The sequence below is a fragment of the Trichechus manatus genome, unplaced genomic scaffold (genome assembly GCF_000243295.1).
Source record: "Trichechus manatus latirostris isolate Lorelei unplaced genomic scaffold, TriManLat1.0 scaffold00119, whole genome shotgun sequence".
In the NCBI taxonomy this organism is placed as follows: domain Eukaryota; kingdom Metazoa; phylum Chordata; class Mammalia; order Sirenia; family Trichechidae; genus Trichechus; species Trichechus manatus.
Window position 1 is genome coordinate 1517151 of NW_004444055.1, and position 19736 is coordinate 1536886.

Below are 19736 nucleotides of genomic sequence, written 5' to 3' on the forward strand. Positions count from 1 at the left end.
GTTCTCTGTCAGTTTTCTCACTCCATTTGGTGCTTGGCTGAGTTCTTTATCTCTTCATTTGATGTTTTAGGGTTTCAGGATTGTTGTATTCTCTGTTTGGCTTAGTTTTTCAGATCTTTGCTGTGGAGGGACAGCGTGGTGCTTCTGGCTAGAGCGCCATTTTGCCGCAAGTCTGGATTTTTTTACAACTTGAGTTCTATTCCACATTTTAGTCCCCTTCTATCAGGATCCATCCATTGTGGTCCTGATCAAAATGATCATTAGTGGCAGATGACGCCGTGGCTCATACAGACTGTTAGTCTTGTAGTCTAGTTTCTTCTCTGAGTCTCATATGCATGCAAAAGCTGAACAATGAATAAGGAAGACTGAAGAAGAACTGATGACTTTGAATTATGGTGTGGGGGAAGAATACTGAATATACCATGGACTACCAGAAGAATGAACAAATCTGTCTTGGAGGAGGTACAGCCAGAGTGCTCCTTGAAAGCAAGGATGGTGAGACTTCATCTCATATAGTCATGTACACATTATCATGAGGGACCAGTCTCTGTAGAAGGACATTATGCTTGATAAAGTAGAAGGTCAGTGAAAAAGAGGAAGACCCTCAATGAGATGGATTGACGCAGTGGCTGCAACAATGGGCTCAAACATAGCAACGACTGTTGAGGATGGCACAGGACTGGGCAGTGTTTCATTCTGTTGTACGAAGGGTCGCTATCAGTCAGAATTGATGCGACAGCACCTAACGAAAACAGATCCCATAGTTTTGCCCCTATTTCTTCCCAGAACTTTATGGTTTTAGCTTTAACACTTAGGTTCTTAATCCCCTTGGAGTTAGTTTTTGCATATGGTGTGAGGTATGGTTCCTGTTTCATTTTTCTGCATGTGGCTATCCAATTTTTCCAGCACTATTTGTTGAAGAGACTGTTCTTTCCCTATTGAATAGACTTTGACCCTTTGCTGCAAATCAACTGTCCACAGATGGATGGATTTATTTCTGGTTTCTTAATTCTATTCCACTGGTCTATCTGTCTATCATTGAACCAGTAGCTGTTTTGATTGCTGTAGCTGTATAGTATGTTTTGAGGTTGGGAAGTGTGAGGCCTCCTACTTTGTTCTTCTTAAATACTGCTTTGGCTATCTGGGGTCTCTTTCCTTTCGATATAAAGTGGATGAGTAGTTTTTTCCATTTCAGTAAAGCATGTTGTTAGAATATGGACTGGGACTGCATTGTATTTATAGATTGCTTTCGGTAGTACTGACATTTTATAATATTAAGTCTTCCAAGCTGTGAGCGGGGAATGTCTTTCCATTTAAATAGATCTCTCTTAGTCTCTTGTATTAGTGTTTTATAGTTTTCATCATATATGTCTTTTACTTCCCTGTTTAGGTTTATTTCTAGGTATTTTATCGTTTGGTGGACTACTGTAAATGGTATTGTTATCTTGATTTTCTTTTTGGATTCCTCCTTGTTAGTGTACAGGAACCCAATCAACTTTTGTGTTCCTCCACATTATTTTAATAATGTTTTTATACTCTCTTTTAATCACATACACTGATCTCAAAAAAAAACTGTTTGCCTAGGTTTCAAATATTTCCAAAGTAACATGAAAGTTGACTTTGCCTAAAAGCTTTGAAAAAACAAATTAATCCACCAAATTTAGTTTTTCAAAGTAATTTTACTAATCACAAATAAATACAGCACAATTTCTATTTTGATTCATACTATTCTATTCTAGTCATCTTTGGGCTTTACGAGGGATCCATAGCAATTAATAAGAAATTAAGTCTTCACAAAACATTTTGACATTTAAAAATTTTTCTTCATAATACCAAAGAAATGTCCTCTTTCCAGAAAACTTAACACCCTTGTTTTATTTTAAGAGATTTTTACGAAAGAAATGAACAGTTTGTTTGTCATATACAGAATCTCATCACTGCTCTGGCATTTTATATCATAGGACCTGAAGGTGTTTTACAAAAATAAGTTATATTGTATATTTAATTTAAACAACTATGAGTGTTTATGTTGTTGTTAGTTGCTGTCGAGTAGATTCCAACTCATGGAGACCCTCATGTGTTTACAGGTGAATTAAACTGGGTACCCGGAGGCTGACTTTTTTAAGGCCACTAACAAAATTCAGTCACAAAGTTCAACATTCTGTATAGTGTAACTGAATTCTGAGATGAACATGTCAGTTTTTAATATAATTTTAAGAGTGTATATTTGAAAAATAATGGTTTAGAGTGACTTTGTCTGGCTTGGGGCATCCTAACCTAGCAATACAAAACAACCCAGTTGGTTTTACTGCTTTCTGGCTCAACTGTCAGAGTAAAGCTACTCAATAACTTGCTGACATTTTAAAGAAAGTCTAGCACTCTTAAGTGGACTGGGGTTGACAGTAAATCAAAGAGAAAATGGCTTAGTCTCCAATGCTGAGGTAATGTGAAGTCATGTAAATATCACTGAACAAAGAGTAAGGAGACCAGGGCTCAGCCTACAGTTCTGCCATCTACCACTCTAGAAGGGGGCTGAGTGAATGACAGGGCAGCAGGGTACCTCCTCCTGATCAAATCCAGACAAGCCACAGAAATGCTAAAGCATAAAACATCAACAAGAATCAATAAAACCGGCTTGGGTAAATTAAGAAAAGGAAACTCAAGTTAAATAAAATATATTAATACCTCAGCTCCATAGGGGAGCAACAAATACACGTATAATTGTAGAAACTGAAAACATAAAAATAAAAAGGTGATGAACCACAAGTTACATCACATTCTTTCTTTGAAAAAAATTTTTAAAAATGATGACACAAAAAGTAGCATGAGGAAGTAGTGAAGTACAGTAGTAAATACTTTAGAAGAACTAGAAAGATTATTGGAAGTTGGAGAGGACAAAAATTATACCAAAGAACCAAAAATAAATACTACCAAGGACACACTAGGGACAAAAACCCAAAAATATGGCTGGATTAAACTATGAGTTGAAATTGACTCAATGGCAGTGGTGTAAACAAGATCTAAAAAAGTAGTCCAAAAATAAAAAAATAAGAAATACACACACACACACACACACACACACACACACGAGACTAGCGTAAGTGCCTGAGGTAACAGAAAAGACCAAGACTAAGGAAACCAAAATCAAAGAACTGATTAAGGTAGGGGACAGAGAGACTGGAAGGCGGTACAGAACCACAGCATGAAGAGTACGTATATGTGACAAACCGTTGCTACTCATGAATAAGACTTAGGAACTCAAAATACCTACTCTAAAGGCAAAGAAAGTTCTGGCAATAATGAAAAGGAATGTTCAGACAAACCAAAAAAAAAAAAAAAAAATCAAACCCGTTGCCGTTGAGTAGATTCCGACTCATAGCGACCATATAGGACAGAGTAGAACTGCCCCATAGTTTCCAAGGAGTGCCTAGTAGATTCAAACTGCCAGCCTTTTGGTTAGCAGCCATAGCACTTAACCACTGCACCACCAGGGTTTCCGTTCAGGTGAACAGGCAATAGTAATTTCTGACATCAGCAATAGTAATTTCTGACATCAGCTCTTAGAAGAGAAAAGGGCTTAAGGACAATCACACAAAATGGAAAGAAGCAAACTCCAGCTAAGTATCCAGCAAAGATAAATTTTTCTCTGAAGAGGTAATACTTACATCTATAACTTGTCTATAAAAACCTACAGCTAAATAGATAATTATACATTTAAGATACATATATATAGACAACAAAATGGCCTCAATTTTTAACATCTAAATCTTTTCTTTTTACTATCCATAAAATTATTATTATTTGCTATTAAAGGGCTTCAAGATACCTATTTCAATGACTGTTATAACAATTCTTGTCCTTCATAATACCAAATTAAGTCTTTCAGTTCTGTTCTCTAATATCAGCCCTCACATGAGCAACCTAAAACACCTAGAATACAAAGTGAGTTCAGACTTCACAGTTACCAGAGGCCTAAGATTTGATTTCTCATTTCCTATTTCACACTTTTGTTTGTTTTATTTCTGGGACTCCAAGAAGCAAATATGAGAGGCTTTAGCATTAGTACACACTACCATATGTAGACAGTTTCATTTTATTAGTGATAATGATTGTTTCTCAAAGTGCTATTATTTAAAGGCAGAACTAGGTTTTTTATTTTATACTGAATTATAATCCAGTATAATTTCAAGTACCTAGTTGACCAATAACCCCAAAATGGGTTCTTAAAAACAGTACAACAAACATGCACAGAACACTCACTTCAACAGTCTCAAGTTTTCCATCATGCAGATGTGGTGTTCTTGGGTAGATATCAAGAAGATGTGGTGGTGACTCAAAATGCAATCTTTTGAGATTTCTTTTAATGAGATCTTTACAATTCAATTCATCAAAGTTAGTTCTCCACAATAAGACCTATAAAAAAAATCAGTCATGATAGCAGTTGTTGGCTTGCATGTACAAGCAACAGAACTGATTTTCAAAAAATGAATCAAGGAATTGTCCTTCAAAGTAGTCAGAAAGGCTGGATATATATTTAAAAAACGCTGACACTCTCAATACCTTTTTTTAAAAATTTTTTTTAGGGATGGGGAGAGATAGCATTTCAAATTGCCTTCATATGAATTTGAAATCCACATTAAGAAAATACCTTATTACCTTAAAATCCTCTCTACATCTCCTCCTCAAAAGCAAAACCCTTGTTTTCAGCTTGATAACTCATCTTATTCAATAAATGTAGTTATGAATGACTTTTGGTCATTTCAAAAAAAATGAAGATTTGCTACCATAAAATATTTATATTTACTGTCCTCAAAAAAGAGATACAGGCAAAAAGTTTAGACGGTTTAAGTCAAGTGAAAGTGCCACACCTATATTTGAGTTTCCAAAACTACCAGAATTGGCACTACGTCAGTTATGAAATAGCAGACTTCCTGGCACTAACTCAAATATAAATTCATTGATAATCATCTTAACAGATACAAAAGTAGCTGGCTGTAAAAATCTTAGCTGAGGTCAAGGACTCCCACACCCTAACCAAATCTAAGAGGGAGCTAAAAGAATGTACAAACCTGTGCATCTGCACCTCCTGATGTAAACAGCTCCCCACCTTTTGAAAATGACACAGCAAAGACAGGTCCCTAAGAAATAAAGGGAGATAAAAGAAAAATGTACTTGGTGATACTTTCCTATGGCCAAGAGGATTCTGAGTACCCATCTTTCATCTTAATTTATCTAGACTACTTATGCAATAAGACTGATAGAAAACATCCAGTTGCTAGCAACTAATGCGGGCAGAGTAAAAATAATCAAAGAACCAACCAATTATATTAAAACATAAGTAAATGATACTAAATTAAAAATAAATACTAATAAAAATAAAAACTTTTTCTCCTTTAAAGAAAAGCTTATACCTGTATAATAAGAATTTTTGTTAAGATTTTCTGACTTTGGACTCTTTAGTTAATCAATCACTAGCAGAAACTAAAAGATAAGTATGTACGTGATAGGAATGAAGCTATATAAACAAAGGCCATTTCCTGAACCCAAAGACTTTACTGAGTTCTCCCTTCATGTAGGTAATGGTGAGCCACTAAAAGTTTTAAGACCAGGAGACTGACAGGAGGAAAGCTGTGATTAATGAAAAAAATACTACAGTGAGTGAATGATGAATTGGAACAAGTAAGAATTAATGCTTGCAGGCCAGTTAGGAGGTTACTGTAATCGTCTAGGTAAGAGGTAATGAGAGCTAGAAACTGAGCAATGACTGTGGAGCAGGATCAGACTGTACTTGGTACAGTGACAAGACGCATAGCCTCTAGGTCAATTTTTCAGCAAAGATAAGTGTAATTATTTCTCATCTCAGAAATAATATTAATATATTTTGTTTGTTCTAATGTTCTTCATCTACACAAGAGAACTTTTGGAGAAAAACATCTTGTATTTTTTCAAGAAGACTATTCCACATTCATAGGTTATTACAGCTTTGTGAACACCTTCACCTCCGTATTTTTTCACCTCCGAGATTTGAAATCACAACTAACAACCACCCACACTGAAAACAGAAAAAACATCTTGGTATGCTGGCAATACAATCCTTAATTAGGAAGAATGTTCTCCAATTCATCTTATCACTTAAGTCAGCTAACCATACTTTTAAGTCACCTAACCTGATGACCCAGACTGTGAAAAATTCCATCTTTGTGTATAGTTTTTCCTCCTAAAATATTGTGTTTATCTTTTTTCTATATATATATATTTTACTTATTTCATGGATATTTCATTTCTTGGGCCCTTTTTATACTGGCTGTATCTATTTAGCCCAAATCCATGGATACACATGTATATGAGCTGGCTAATTTCTATTTCTGCTTCACACTAGCACAGCTGCAGAACAATAACAAAGCAAATTAGGTAATCAGGCAGAATATACGAAAAGTAGAAGGAGCCCCTTCTCCCCTAGACCATGAATCCCATTCTATTTCTGGATATAAATAGCTTATACTTGGTTAAGAGGAAGTACCTAGTACATATCCAAAAAAAGAAGAAGAAGAAAAGAAAAAAGAGGACACTTTCTAAAAAGTTTGGAGAAGCTTGAATATTTACACTGAAGGGATAACTAGTGTATACACTTAAAAAAAGTATGTGTGCAGAGATGTCTTTGAACAAGCACAGTAAATATACTCCTCTTTCCCACTGGGTTGTAAACTAATTGAGAGTCAAATGATCACCTTTCTTAATGATAAATGCTTGTTATAAGAGAATATGGCTTTTTATCTGTGGGCAAATGGGCTTTCTAGAATTGAACCCCAGAATGAATCAGATTTGACTACTGAGTCGCAGGTAACACTGGACATGGGCAAGCTTCCCCATATGAAGTCTCAGAAGAAAATGGTGAGGGCAGGTTCACTCCCATGGGCAGGAGACAAGGTGTTGGGTGATGCTTGCCAAATTTCTCCATCCAAACTCACCAATCAGATTAATGAGAAGAGTGGGTGAGGGGGTTGGGGAGAGGCCAAGACTATCAGAGACAGTGGAACAGCTCCACATGGGAAGAAAGATCAGGAGGGAATAAGCTTACCTACCACAATTTAATCAGTCAAACCTAAACTACATACTGATGAAGACGGCAGTAGAAAACTAATTTAATGGCCATCGAAAGATACACATCAATTGTGACAAGAATTATATAACATATTTCTAAGAGTTGCTTCCAGAAGATAAAAATGTAGCCTTGGAATATTTTTTTTTTTTTTTGGTGACAGCAGCAATGTGTGCTGCAACTGGAAAAATAACAAAGATATATAACAAAATGGGCCAAAACTTCAAATATACTTTACTTAAAAAGCATAATTTTAGAGTTAATACCGTATGACCTTGAAGCGTATATATGAGCCTTCCTTCTAGGATATCCAGAATCTTAAGTGTACCATCTGACGAAGCAGTGATGAGATAGTTACCCGAAGGATGGTATGATAAACAATTAACTCCACCACTGTGAACTGAATGGAAGAAATAAAAGCACATTTCAGAGAACATTTCTTTTTTATTTAATAAAATTTTATTGTGTTCTCAGTGAAAGTTTATACAGTACATTAGGTTTCCATTCGACAATTTCTATACAAACTGTTCAGTAAAATTACATTTTTCACAATGTGCCAACATTTTCTTTAGTGTGTTCTGACTGTTCCAGTTCCAGTACTCTAGTTTCCCTGCCCTTATCTTCTCATCTTTGCTTTAGAGTGATTGCTGACCTTTTGGTTTCATATAGATGGTTTTTTACTGCAGCACCATACTCACAGGTAATATCCTTTATTTTGTGTGCCCATCTGTTATTTCACTAAAAGGTGACCTCAGGGGTTAGTTTCGGTTCAAGGTTTAAAAAGTATCTCAGGGAGTTCTCTAGTCTCAACTGGTCCACTAACTCTGGCTCAAAAATTTGAGTTCTGTTCCGTGTTTTTCTCCCATTCTCTCAGGGTCCATCTATCGTGGCCCTGATCAGAAGAGTCGGTAGTGGTAGCCAGGCACTATCTAGTTCTGCTGGTCTCAGGGTAGATGAGGCCGTGGTTTGTGTAGGCTGTTAGACTTGTAGACTAGTTTCTTCTCTGAGATTTTGGTTTCCTTCTTTCTCTTTTGCTTCAAACGAGTAGAGACCTATAGTTGTTTCTTAGATGGCTACTTGCAAGCTTTTAAGACCCCAAACACTACTCACGTCACTAGTACGTACAACGTGAACTTTGTGGTGCCAACTGACTGAGTCGTCCCATGAGACTAAGGTCCTAAGCCTTCAGGGAACAGTTTTTAATTCTAAGGATACATCTTTGCTCAATTAGTAATATAAGGTTGAAAACAAGAATGATTTAGAGGCAGTGTCTCCACTAAATTCTATATAGTTCACTAAAACAAATAAGTATTTTGGCATCATACAGCTTAAACTTCCAGTTAATGAGAGAATAACTTAAGAAATAAGACTGTGGTGGAAAGACAATCTTGTTGGTCACATAATTATAAAGTCCTTGAATATATTACCAATAAAAGCAACAGTTGATTACTACCAGTTTATCTAAATATACAATCTTGCCTCTTATTATATATATAATAACTCCTCAGTGGCTTGGGATTAAGGGGTGAAGAGTATAGAGATATATTTGGAGAAAGGCACAGTTTTGCCAACAAGTTTGATAGTTCATTTCTGTTTACTATCCTTCCACTAGGAGGCAGTATAACACAATGATCAAAAGGTTGCTCTTCCACACACTTGTAAACAGAAAGTAAGGACCCAGTCAATTCTACCAATTATTTGAGCAAGTTACTTAGCCTCTTTAAGTTTCAGTTTCCTTATATTTAAAATGGGGGTAATAATAATACCTTTTAGGGCCCTGGTGGCACAATCGTTAAGTGCTCAGCTGCTAACTGAAAGGTCTGTGGTTCGAACCCACCAGCTGTTCTGTGGGAGAAAAGACCTGATGATCTACTCCCCTAAAGATTACAGCCTAGGAAACTCTATGTGTCAGGCAGTTCTACTCTGTCCTGTAGGATTGCTATGAGTCAGAATTGACTCGACAACACACAGCAATAACAACAATAATACCTCTCAGGGCTGTTGTTAGTCTGCTATACATACTGAGTAAATGATAGCTATTATTATTATATATTAAGAAACAGAAATTTAGATTTAAAATAAATCCAATATAAACTAAGAAAATCAACTCACTTCTCCTTTAGCTTCAATACACATAGGCAAATTAGCAAGTTGTTTTCTACCAGATATAAGAGCTGTTTTTGCTCCTTCTGATTTGGAACTCAGAGTCAATTTCTACCCCTGACCTCTCACATAATGCATGTAAGCAGAGTTTGAAAATCTCACAGTGACTTTTGTTTTCATAGCCCTTGGCATCATTTTTAAGGTTCCTCCACCTCCTCCTCCACATTGGCATCTGCCCCAGCTTCTCAGATCCTGTTGCTGTTGGGGGCTGTTCTCTAGCCAGTTCAAAGGCAGCTCATGACCCTCATAAAAAGGGCCAAACCACACCAAAAGTAGAGTCAGTCAGTTTAAGAGCTTCCCAGAGGAGCCTATTCAACAACCGGTTTCTTGCTACAGAAATTGTTACCTTGATAATGCTGGAGTAATTTGTTCATTCTTATATCCCAGATTTTCACGGTATGATCAGAACCTGCTGAAGCTATGCATGTACCATTAGGGTTAAAATCCACAAAATTTGCAAACCTAGGAGGAAATAATAAGAAGATCTAATATTTCAATTTCCTTAATCTTATTTCAGTGTTCTTTAATATTATTTAAATTGGTATAATTAAACGTTTCCTTAGCAAACCAACGCATACAAATACACAAAAACAGTGGACTTACCCTACAGAATCTGAGAAGTTATTAACACATTGCTTATTTGTGGTGTCCCAAATTTTAACAGTTTTATCCTCACTACATGATACAATTAGTCTCCCATCAGGTGAGAATCTGGAAAGCACAAGAAAGAAGATTCTATTTGTGAAAGGCACCTGTCAATCACCAACCCCACCACATACAAGTCAAGTTGTACATATCAAATTACCAGAGACCACTGTTACTTCACCGAAGAGCAAACTCTGCAACCAACCTCTTTCTAACTAAAAAAAACACAACAAACAACACTGAAAGGATCACTAAAAGATTAAAAATATACTATGTAGATAACCAAGTTACTTTTTTCCTTTTATTTAAATAATTTTGTTTTATGGCATCTGTCTCTAGGTCTTTGATTCAACTCCCCACTTCTTCCAAGCCAACTACCCTGTTTGCTTGTGTTTTTAAATACTCTTTATTACTCTCTCCTATTTTTGTCATTTTCCCATGTTACCACATGACCCAAGAGAGCCTTTCATTACTCACCCTGCCAACCCTGTGGTGAAGCTTTTTTTTGTAAGAAAAGGACTGCTGTGTTGAGAATTAAAATATAGTGGTATTACAAATCAAAGAATACAACTCCCCAAGAATGTAACTATTCCCAGACTCGAGGAGACCAGAGAGCTCCAAAGGACTGAAAAATAGGACAACTCATTTACATAGGACAGAAGTTCCTTCATGGTCAAACCTACAAGCCACATAGCCCAGTAAGAAACAAATGAGAAAATTCTTAGACATCTTGTCTACTGCTTTTATGCTGTCTCTTCCTTTAAGACCCTTTCCAAAGTTCTTTATTTTTTGAAGTGACTTTTTAAAATAGATGGAAAAACAGAAGACCCAAAAGAAAATGAAAACAAATTTTAGACTATTAGGAAATCTATGAGTAGTGTTTTATTATTAATATTTTAACAATAACAAAAACCAGTGGAGACAGATTTATGTCACAAACTGACTATGTTTCAATTTTATCTGTAAATTCCCTCCATGTGAAGATTACTATAAAAGTCATCACTTAAGAGTGTGGATTATAACTGAAGGTTTTTCTTTTTTGTGCGCTCTCCTTTTTAAAGCTGACCTAAAAATAATTCTTCCTGACAGAAACTTAGAATCTGGCATTCACGGATTCACCATGTGAAAAAAAGACAGAAACATGATTAAGTTCTGTGTGAAATAATAATCTTAAAAAATTCAAGAAAAATAAGTCTGCAAGGAAAAATCTTCCACCCTGTATAATTCCAAGATTTTATAACAAATAATATTTGTATTTATCTTTTCCTCCAGAAAATATGTGAGAAAGATTTAAATGTGAAGAACTATATTATAGTATTCTATGCTCCAAATAGATTTTATATAGACTTTGCGATCAGTTGCTAACTAAATGGTCTGTGGTTTGAACCCACCTGCGGTGCAATGGATCACTTTTATATGGCCTTTCTAGCCATGGTCCTGTAACTCCCACCAAACAACTGGGTGGGACTATGCAAATAAGGTGCTTATTGCCCACCAAGGGGATTGGACAACTTGCTAATAATACAAATAAGGTTCATGGTACACTTGTGGGGGTGGGACCATGCAAATAAGGTATATGGAACCCTAATGACGGTACTGGTCAGTTTTGCCATCCCATTAGGCTTAAAATGAGCCACCCCAGAGGTGGAAAGGGGGACCTTACTACCACCAAGAAGAGCCAGGAGTGGAGCACATCCTTTGGACCTGGGGTCCCTGCGATGAGAACCTTCTAGACCCAGGAGACAGACAGCTGTAACACTAGACATGGCACAAGACAGCGAGAAACAGCAGCAGAGAAACAGTGACAGCAGAACCAGGAGATCGGCAGGAGATGGTGCAGTGGGCCTCCCACCTACAGAGGAAGGTGGCTACAGTGGGTGTGCCAAACCATGGAGTGAGAGAGCTGAGTGCCTTCAGGCAGAAGGCTTACTGGCGGAGTGGGGTGCCTCCAGGCACTTGGCAGAGCCAGGTTCACTGACCCATGGAGCGAGAGAGAGCTTAGTGTCTTTGGACCAAGATGTATTGCTAGAACGGGGTGCCTCCCGGCACTTATTGGTGAAGCTAAAGAGCTTTTTAACACTTGTACTGAGCATGGCAGGGGCCGAGGGGCCAAGAGGCTGAATGCCAGAGAAAGGCCTGCCTGTGGACATGGCTGAGAAGCTGTCCTGATCAAAGAGCTGTATCCTGAGTCATTCCTGATCCTGAAGTTGTAATTGTTACTTCCTAATAAACCCCATAATCGTGAGTATTGTCTGTGAGTTCTGTGTAGCCATTGCAATAAATTACCAAACTCTGCAGAGAAGTTGAGAATGCTGTGGGAGGGATGGCTGGTGTCAGAACTGCTAAAAAGATTGGAGAGAGGAGGTATGTCTGACCTTTGCCTCATAGGAATAAGCCTTGGGCTGTTGATCTTGATTCTCCTTACCCCTTGTGAAGTTAGAGGACGTCAGACGCCCCAGCCACACCATTTTTACATCACCTGTGGAAGAAAAGTCCTGGCAATCTGCTTCTGCAAAGATTACAGGCAAGAAAATCCTATGGAATAGTTCTACTCTGTAACACACGGGGTCATCATGAGTCAGGGATCAATTCGATAGCAGTTAACAAAAACAACAACTGAAGAAAAAAGCCTACTCAATATCCCCATGAAAATAAACTTTGTATGATAACTGTAAACAATTAATGCATGGGATCAAATTGTTTCTCAATAAGCTATCTTTTAAAAAATTACTTAATGTGATTACTTTAAATAATAAGAATATTCCTAAGAGATGAATTGATTATTACATTTTGAAAAAGCAATGAAGAAGAAAAACATTCAATGAACTGGAATGACCAGACAGTAACAAAGCACAAAACCATTCACTATACAACATTACTGGCCAAATCCCACTGTCATCATATCATCATCATTATCCTGCCTTCATTTATTGAGTGCATATTATGTCTCAGAAGGGTACTTGAACACATTACCTACAGCAATTAATTCAATCTTCAAAATAACCCTACAAAACAGGTGCTATTGCTAGCCTCATTTTACAAATGAATGAACTAAGGCACATAAACAATCAGTAACTGCTAGAGTCACACAGTCAGTAAGGAGAGGAATACAGATTTGAACCAGGCAGTCTGGCTCCACAGCCAAACCTCTGAACCAGTATGCTGCAAGTCTCTGACAAAAAAGGAAAATTCCTGATACTGGCCAAATTACTTAGAGTAATATTAACCACAGAAAGTTCTAAAGTTGAGAAACATGAGAACACGCTCTTAGGAAGCTATGTGATCTGGCTCTGACTGACAGGCTAACCTCTAGACTACCCGTTTAATAAAAATCTCTGTGTGTGTGTGTGTGTGTGTGTGTGTGTGTGTGACCATAAACTATAAATAAAACAGGGAAGGTCATTCATTCAACAATTTACTGAGTGCCTGCCATTATCAGGCACTATCCTGGATGATGGAAATATAGTTGTGAATGAGACTGATAAGATCCCTACCCTCATGAAGCTTTCATTCTAGAGAAGAGGAAGGAGGCAGGCACACAAATAATATAATTTTAGATAGTGCTAAGAAAAAGGTATGCAACAAAAAAGTGCCAACTGGTCACCAGAAGATCCACAGAAGAGACATGATTTTAAAGAAACCTGTGAGTAAGAAGAGCAGGTACCTTGGCCAGCTAGAAACTCATCCTGAGCAGGAAGGGTTACAGCCTGAGAGAGCTTTTCCAGAGCTAAAGAAATGAATGGGATGTGAACTTCAGATGTGTGGAGAGTAGAGGAGGTGGCTGGGGAAAAGCTGGTGCCAGAGGGAGGGGAAACCAAACCAAATCCATTGCCATTGAGTCAATTTTGACTCATAGCAATTCTGTAGGAAAGAGTAGAACTGCCCTTCAGGGTTTTTAAGGCTGTAAATCTTTAGGGAAGTGGACTGCCACATCCTTCTCCCATGGAGCTGCTGGTGAGTTCAAACTGCCGACCTTTTGGTTAGCAGCTGAGCTCTTAACCACTGCACCACGACGGCTCCTAGAGGGAGAGGAGGTAGGACCAAAGAGGGGCTCAGAGCAAGGGTTAAGGCACCTCTCTTTTCTGCATCATATTCCCTGCATACATTCTGTGTGTGTATATACGTGTATTATTATTATTATTTTTTGTCTTTGGAGGGGATGAAAGTGAGGATGTCGTTTGTTTCTTCTCTCCTCTTTATTTTTAATTAGATCCATTGAAAATACGTTAGCACCAATAAAACAGGTTTCTCTTTGCCCTGACTTTGATCAGGAAAGGTTAAGTCTTTTTTTGTTTTAAGGGCTCAAACAACATCTAATTGGGCTGTTGATTTTAAGAAGGTTAAGAGGATATAAAATTTCTACTAAGACATTAACAGGTTTATAACTTCTCTAATCAGTACCACCCAACCTCCTTTTAAAACTCCCAGAGGGTATGGCAACAAGGAGGATATTACATTAGTCAGTAGTGACTAATGCATGAGGAGACATGGACTGTCTGTAAGGCATTTGAGAACTTCACTGAACTACTACCGAATTCCCTAAAATTTATTTGTACTCATTTGAGAAAATGAGGAAATTTTTGAACTTCTTTCTGGAAAAACTGGTTCTCCTGTCCTTGAGGGTAGCTCAGGTTATGCAACAGGAGTTCTTTATTTTGGATCTATAGAGTTCCTGATGCTGTATGTTCAATTTTATTTCTATACACCCTGTCATTGTTATTTGTTCATTAGAGAACCAAAGGGTTCATAGAGAACCATGAACCATGAGAAGTTTTTAACTGCCCTCATAAGAAATTCAAAGTTTTCTTTGGATATTTATCATTAGAATTAATATTCTATAAAAACACATTTTCATAGTTCTAGAGACCACGTAGGCACTGTTCCATGTCTGGTAAGAAACAAATCATTAGTGAGAGGTACTCTGAGGCCAGCAGCTACTCAATAGGAGGAGAAGGCAGTAGAAAGTAGTGCAAAAAAGACTGCCCAGTAAATACAGTGTCCTAAATTCTGGGACCCATTTTGTAACTGCCTAGCTATGCAAACTTGTGAAACTCACAACCACTGTGACCATGGTTTTCTATTTGTATAATGAGGAAGTTTGGATTACATTCAGACCTGAAGCATTCATACACTTATTAAAAAAAAAGAACCAAAAAAAAAAAAAAAAAACTTGGCAATCTCAGAGTTTGCTTTGATAGGATTTGGTGTTTACATACTGAAGGAGAAGTTCAAGGCAATAAGCAAAACATCTAGGTTTTTTAGTGTTAGTCAGCAAAAGAAGACAAATCATCTGCTCCTGCATTAAATGGACTCATTCCTGCAACTACTAGAAGTCAAAAAGCACAAGAAAAAAGACATAAAAAGATAAACTATGCCACGAAACATACAAATTATTTTTTGCCTTATTTACCATCTATATGCTCAACTTCCTTTGTGGAATCTCCACCTGTAAGTACAGCTACCTAGTGGGTGTCTCCTCTTAGGTATCTTGTAGGTACCTCCAACTTTACATATCCAAATCTGAACTCACCATCTTCCTCCTCAAACTGCTTCTTCTCCAGTATTCCCTTTTTTAGTAATGCTTTCTCAAGCCAGAACCTGGGAGCCATGCTTGATTTCTCTTTCTCCTCCACTTTCACATATTCCAATTCATTATCGGGCCCTGTTTCCTCAAACCACAATTAGCCCTGCTTCCCTTCTCCACAAGCAACAAAGGTGATTTTTAAATCTTATAACAAATTAGGACACTTTTCTACTTAAAGCCCTTCAGTGGTTTCACATTTTCCTTGGGAGGGTCTAACATCCTTAGCGCTGCTTACTGTGTCCTCCAGGATCGGCCCTCCTGCCACTTCATCTTTATCACCCCACTCTTCCTGGCACCACACTCATCTTCTCTTAGGTCCTTCCTTTTGACTCAGGTGTTTCCTCACATGCTGTACCCTGTGCCTCAAACACCCCCTCTACTCTTTACCTTGTTAACTTTTACTCACCCTTCAAGTCTAGATTCAAGTCACTTCCTCATGAACAGTCTCCCTGAATTCCCCTTACACATGAGGTTAGCTCCCTAGCACATGCTAACCCGTATTTCATACTCACATCACAGGTAAATCACACTTAACAACCAAGTGTTCCACATTTGCTTCTCTAGCAAAATATAAGCTCCAAGAAGAGAGAGACCACATCTGTTTTATTCATTGTTCAATCCCCAGGAACTGAACAGGTCCTCAGAAAATACTTAGCAAATAATCAACTTTTTAAGGGAATTGGGGCTAGCTTAATATTATAGCCAATGAAAGTTCATGTCTAAAATCTTCACAATTCAGGTAGTCAAAAGGTCAATTACAACACTACCAACAACTGAAAATTAAAGGCTGATTTTCCCCTCTAAAATTAATTCAGGAAAAGCAATAATGCTAAAAAGTTGTCTACATTAGTCTCTATTTTTGACTGAGGACATCATAAAGAAACATAAGTTATCCCGCAAGACATATTATTTTAAAAATAGAGAGCTATAATAATTTTAACTTTTAGAAATTTCTTTTGCAACTAAAAAGAGATACTTTTCATTTATATATTTCAAATGAAGTTTTCTTCACTTATTCATTAAAGAAAAATTGTCTAAGAACAGAATTTCAAATTCTCACGAACTCCGGGCTTTTAGAGCCAAAAGAGCTGGATGAGCCCCTGAAACTATTGCCCTGAAATAATCTTTAAAACTTAAACCAAAAATATCCCTTTAAGTATTCTTAAAACCAAACAATAGTTTAGCTTAACCAGTAAAAAATGTCTGCCTTGAGCATTATCGTCTTTTAAGAATTATCTATATGGGCTCAAAACAACTAAAAAGATTAGATAGGAAGCTTATGGGGCAGTGAGTTTATGTTAATGGAGGAGGAATAACTCAGAAAGAAAAGGAGAGTAAGAACGGTTACACATCTTGAAGAATGTAATCAACGTCACTGAATTGTACACGTAGAAACAGTTAAATTGGCATATGTTTTGCTGTGTATATTCTCAACAACAAAATAAAATCAAAAAAAGAAAACTTGCTTAAAAAAATTTGGTAAATACAGAAAAGACGAAAAGCCCATAGTCCCATCATCCAAACACAATCACGTTTAATATTTGGGGTATAATAGATACTTTATCTTTTGTTCATATATTTGCCTCTTATAATTATAAGGCTCTGAATTTTGCCTTTCCCTTATATAAACATGTTCTCATGTTATTACATGCATATACTGCCCTCTTAATGAATCATAATAGTCCACATTTATTTAACTAGTTTTCTTTATTTGGAAAATTGGTTATTTCAATTCCTTACCATTATAAATTATAATGGAATGCAATACCTTTAAATACAAAGCTTTTTCCTTTGAATACAAAAGAGTATTTCATTAGGACAAATTTCTAGTTGTGGAATCATTTCATGAAAGACTCGATATATTTTCCAAATTGATTTCTAAAAGGACTATACTAATTTATATTTTAAATGCATGACTCTATTTCCCAATAGATGGCAAAACTTAAAAATATTTCTGTGAATTAAGATACATAGTCATAAACAATGGTTAGTTAAATCCTGAGAGCACAGCTATTCACAAATGGGCACCATCACTGTGCCACATGCAGTTAAGTCTGGGCTCTAGGAACAGGAACATACATAGTATATGCTCGGCACAGAGACAAAGAATTTAATTATTTAAGGCCATGTGATAAATTTAAAATTCAAATACTAAAGGGAGAAAAAAATTGCTTCTCTTCCCCTCTACATTCATTTGAATACACTGTCCATGCACTGGGAGAAAAAGCAGGATGGTATTATGGTTAAGAGTATATAGATCTTGGTTCATATTCCAGTCTGTCACTTTCTAATAGGGCACATTAGGCAAAGCATTCAATCTCTCTTTGCCTCAGTTTCCTCATCTGTAAAAAAGGGATAATAATGTCTATCTCAGGAGAGGGGCCAAGATGGCGGTGTAGTCAGATGCTTCCTATATCCCTCTTACAACAAACACCTGGAAAAACAAGTGGTTTGATTATATATGAATATCTAGGAGCCATAAACAAGGCAAAGTTGAAGAATCAGACTGAGTGGCGAGGGGAGAGGGAGACGGTTTGGAAGAAGTGAAGAGCGCCAGAGCCGCGGCAGCGAGACTGCAGCTCTTCAGCTGCGCCGGGTCCGCAGTGAAGCAGGCAAACAGCTCTCTCTGCGCTTGGGAAGCAGTTTCCACACAGAGAGAGATCCACCAGAAAAGATTCTGCTTGGACACTCCGAACCAGCGAAAAGCAGCTCCCAAGTGGCTAAAGATAAGTACGTGCGTGCGGCCTTCTGCAGGGATTTGTTTTTTTTTTTTTTTTTTTAAAAAGCCCTTTTGGGAAAAACCTCTCTCGCTTTTACTTCCTCAGCGCTCTGCACCAGGAGTCTGCCGGGCCAGAAATAGATCCCAAAAGGCACCCTGACCCATTCTCCTGGGCTTGGACAGGAACAAATAAGCTACCGGCTCCCTTAAGCCAGGAACTCAGGGTTGGCACAGCTCCTGTGCTAGGCACAGGCATAAGGGGTCCACAGACTTTGAGTGCCTTACACCCCCATATAGACTTGTGGGGACCCATCTCAACAGCGTTAGCCCTCACTACCACAGTACAACAGGGCAAACATCTGAAGTCTAATTTCAACTGTTTCAGCTGTGAAGTGGCAGATTTGTAACCCTCGAAATAGCCCTGCCCCTTAAGTAGGCACTTTTACCGATTCACAACAGGGGCTTGAGGACTGATGATGTCACCTAAACCACCTAGTCACCTGCTATGGGAGTCCAAGAAAAAGTGGTGCCCTCCAGTCTTTATAGCCAACAGAGTGAGGTCCTCATAGTCCAGCAGTAAAACTCACCTACCTACTTGCCCTAGGGAATAGGGACACACTTTCCTTTCAGACTCTCAGGGGCAGCCGTCAGCCCCCTGCCTGGCTCAGCGTTGTGATCCCCTACCACAGCCAGAGTCCAGTGCCTGCACCAATCACCCATGCCTCTCTAGGACTATAGGTGAGAGACTGCACCACACACTTGGTGACCGACTGCCTGGACACCTCAGCTGAACCCATACAGGAAAATTTAATGGACTCCTGTGTGCGCATACTTAGTTACAGAACTAACTACCTGGTAGCAGGACATTAGAGCTTCAAAGGTGCCAATAATCAAACTAGCACACACGAGCAGCCTATTGGGGCATATCAAAACAAAACAAAACAAGAAGCTAGGACTCACTAAACAAACATAAAATTATAATAACTTATCGATGGCTCAGAGACAACAGTCAATATCAAATCACATAAAGAGGCAATCCATGATGGCTTCAACAAGCTCCCAAAATAAAGAACCAATAAATTCTCTGGAGGAAGAGAATTTCTTGGAATCACCAGAGGCAGAATACAAAAGATTAATATACAGAACTCTTCTAGAAATTAGAAAGGAAATTTTACATAATGCAGAAACGGCCAGGGAACACACAGACGAAGTAGTAGCAGAACTTAAAAAAGTTATTCAAGAACATGACAAGTTTAATAGGCTGCAAGAATCCATACAGAGACAGCAATCAGAATTCCAGAAGACCAACAATAAAATTTCAGAATTAGACAACCCAATAGAAAGTCATAGGAGCAGAATTGAGGCAGTAGAAGTTAGAATTAGTGACATTGAAGATAAAGCACTTGATGCCAACTTATTTGAGGAAAAATCAGATAAAAGAAATTAAAAAGAATGAGGAAACTCTAAGAGTCATGTGGGACTCTATCAAGAGAAATAACCTACAAGTGACTGGAGTACCAGAACGG

At 37.7% G+C, this 19736-nt stretch overlaps 1 protein-coding gene across 1 annotated transcript in view; it reads right to left on the minus strand.

Annotated features, from left to right (window-relative positions):
- POC1B (POC1 centriolar protein B) overlaps nt 1-19736 on the minus strand; it is a 141051-nt gene that overhangs the window by 73510 nt on the left and 47805 nt on the right. The window contains exons 5-9 of the mRNA XM_004384192.2: nt 9866-9973; nt 9609-9724; nt 7366-7499; nt 5070-5138; nt 4261-4413 (exon numbers count right to left, since the gene is read on the minus strand). Of these exons, the coding sequence (XP_004384249.1) occupies nt 4261-4413; nt 5070-5138; nt 7366-7499; nt 9609-9724; nt 9866-9973 (580 nt within the window). The remainder of the gene's footprint in view (nt 1-4260; nt 4414-5069; nt 5139-7365; nt 7500-9608; nt 9725-9865; nt 9974-19736) is intronic.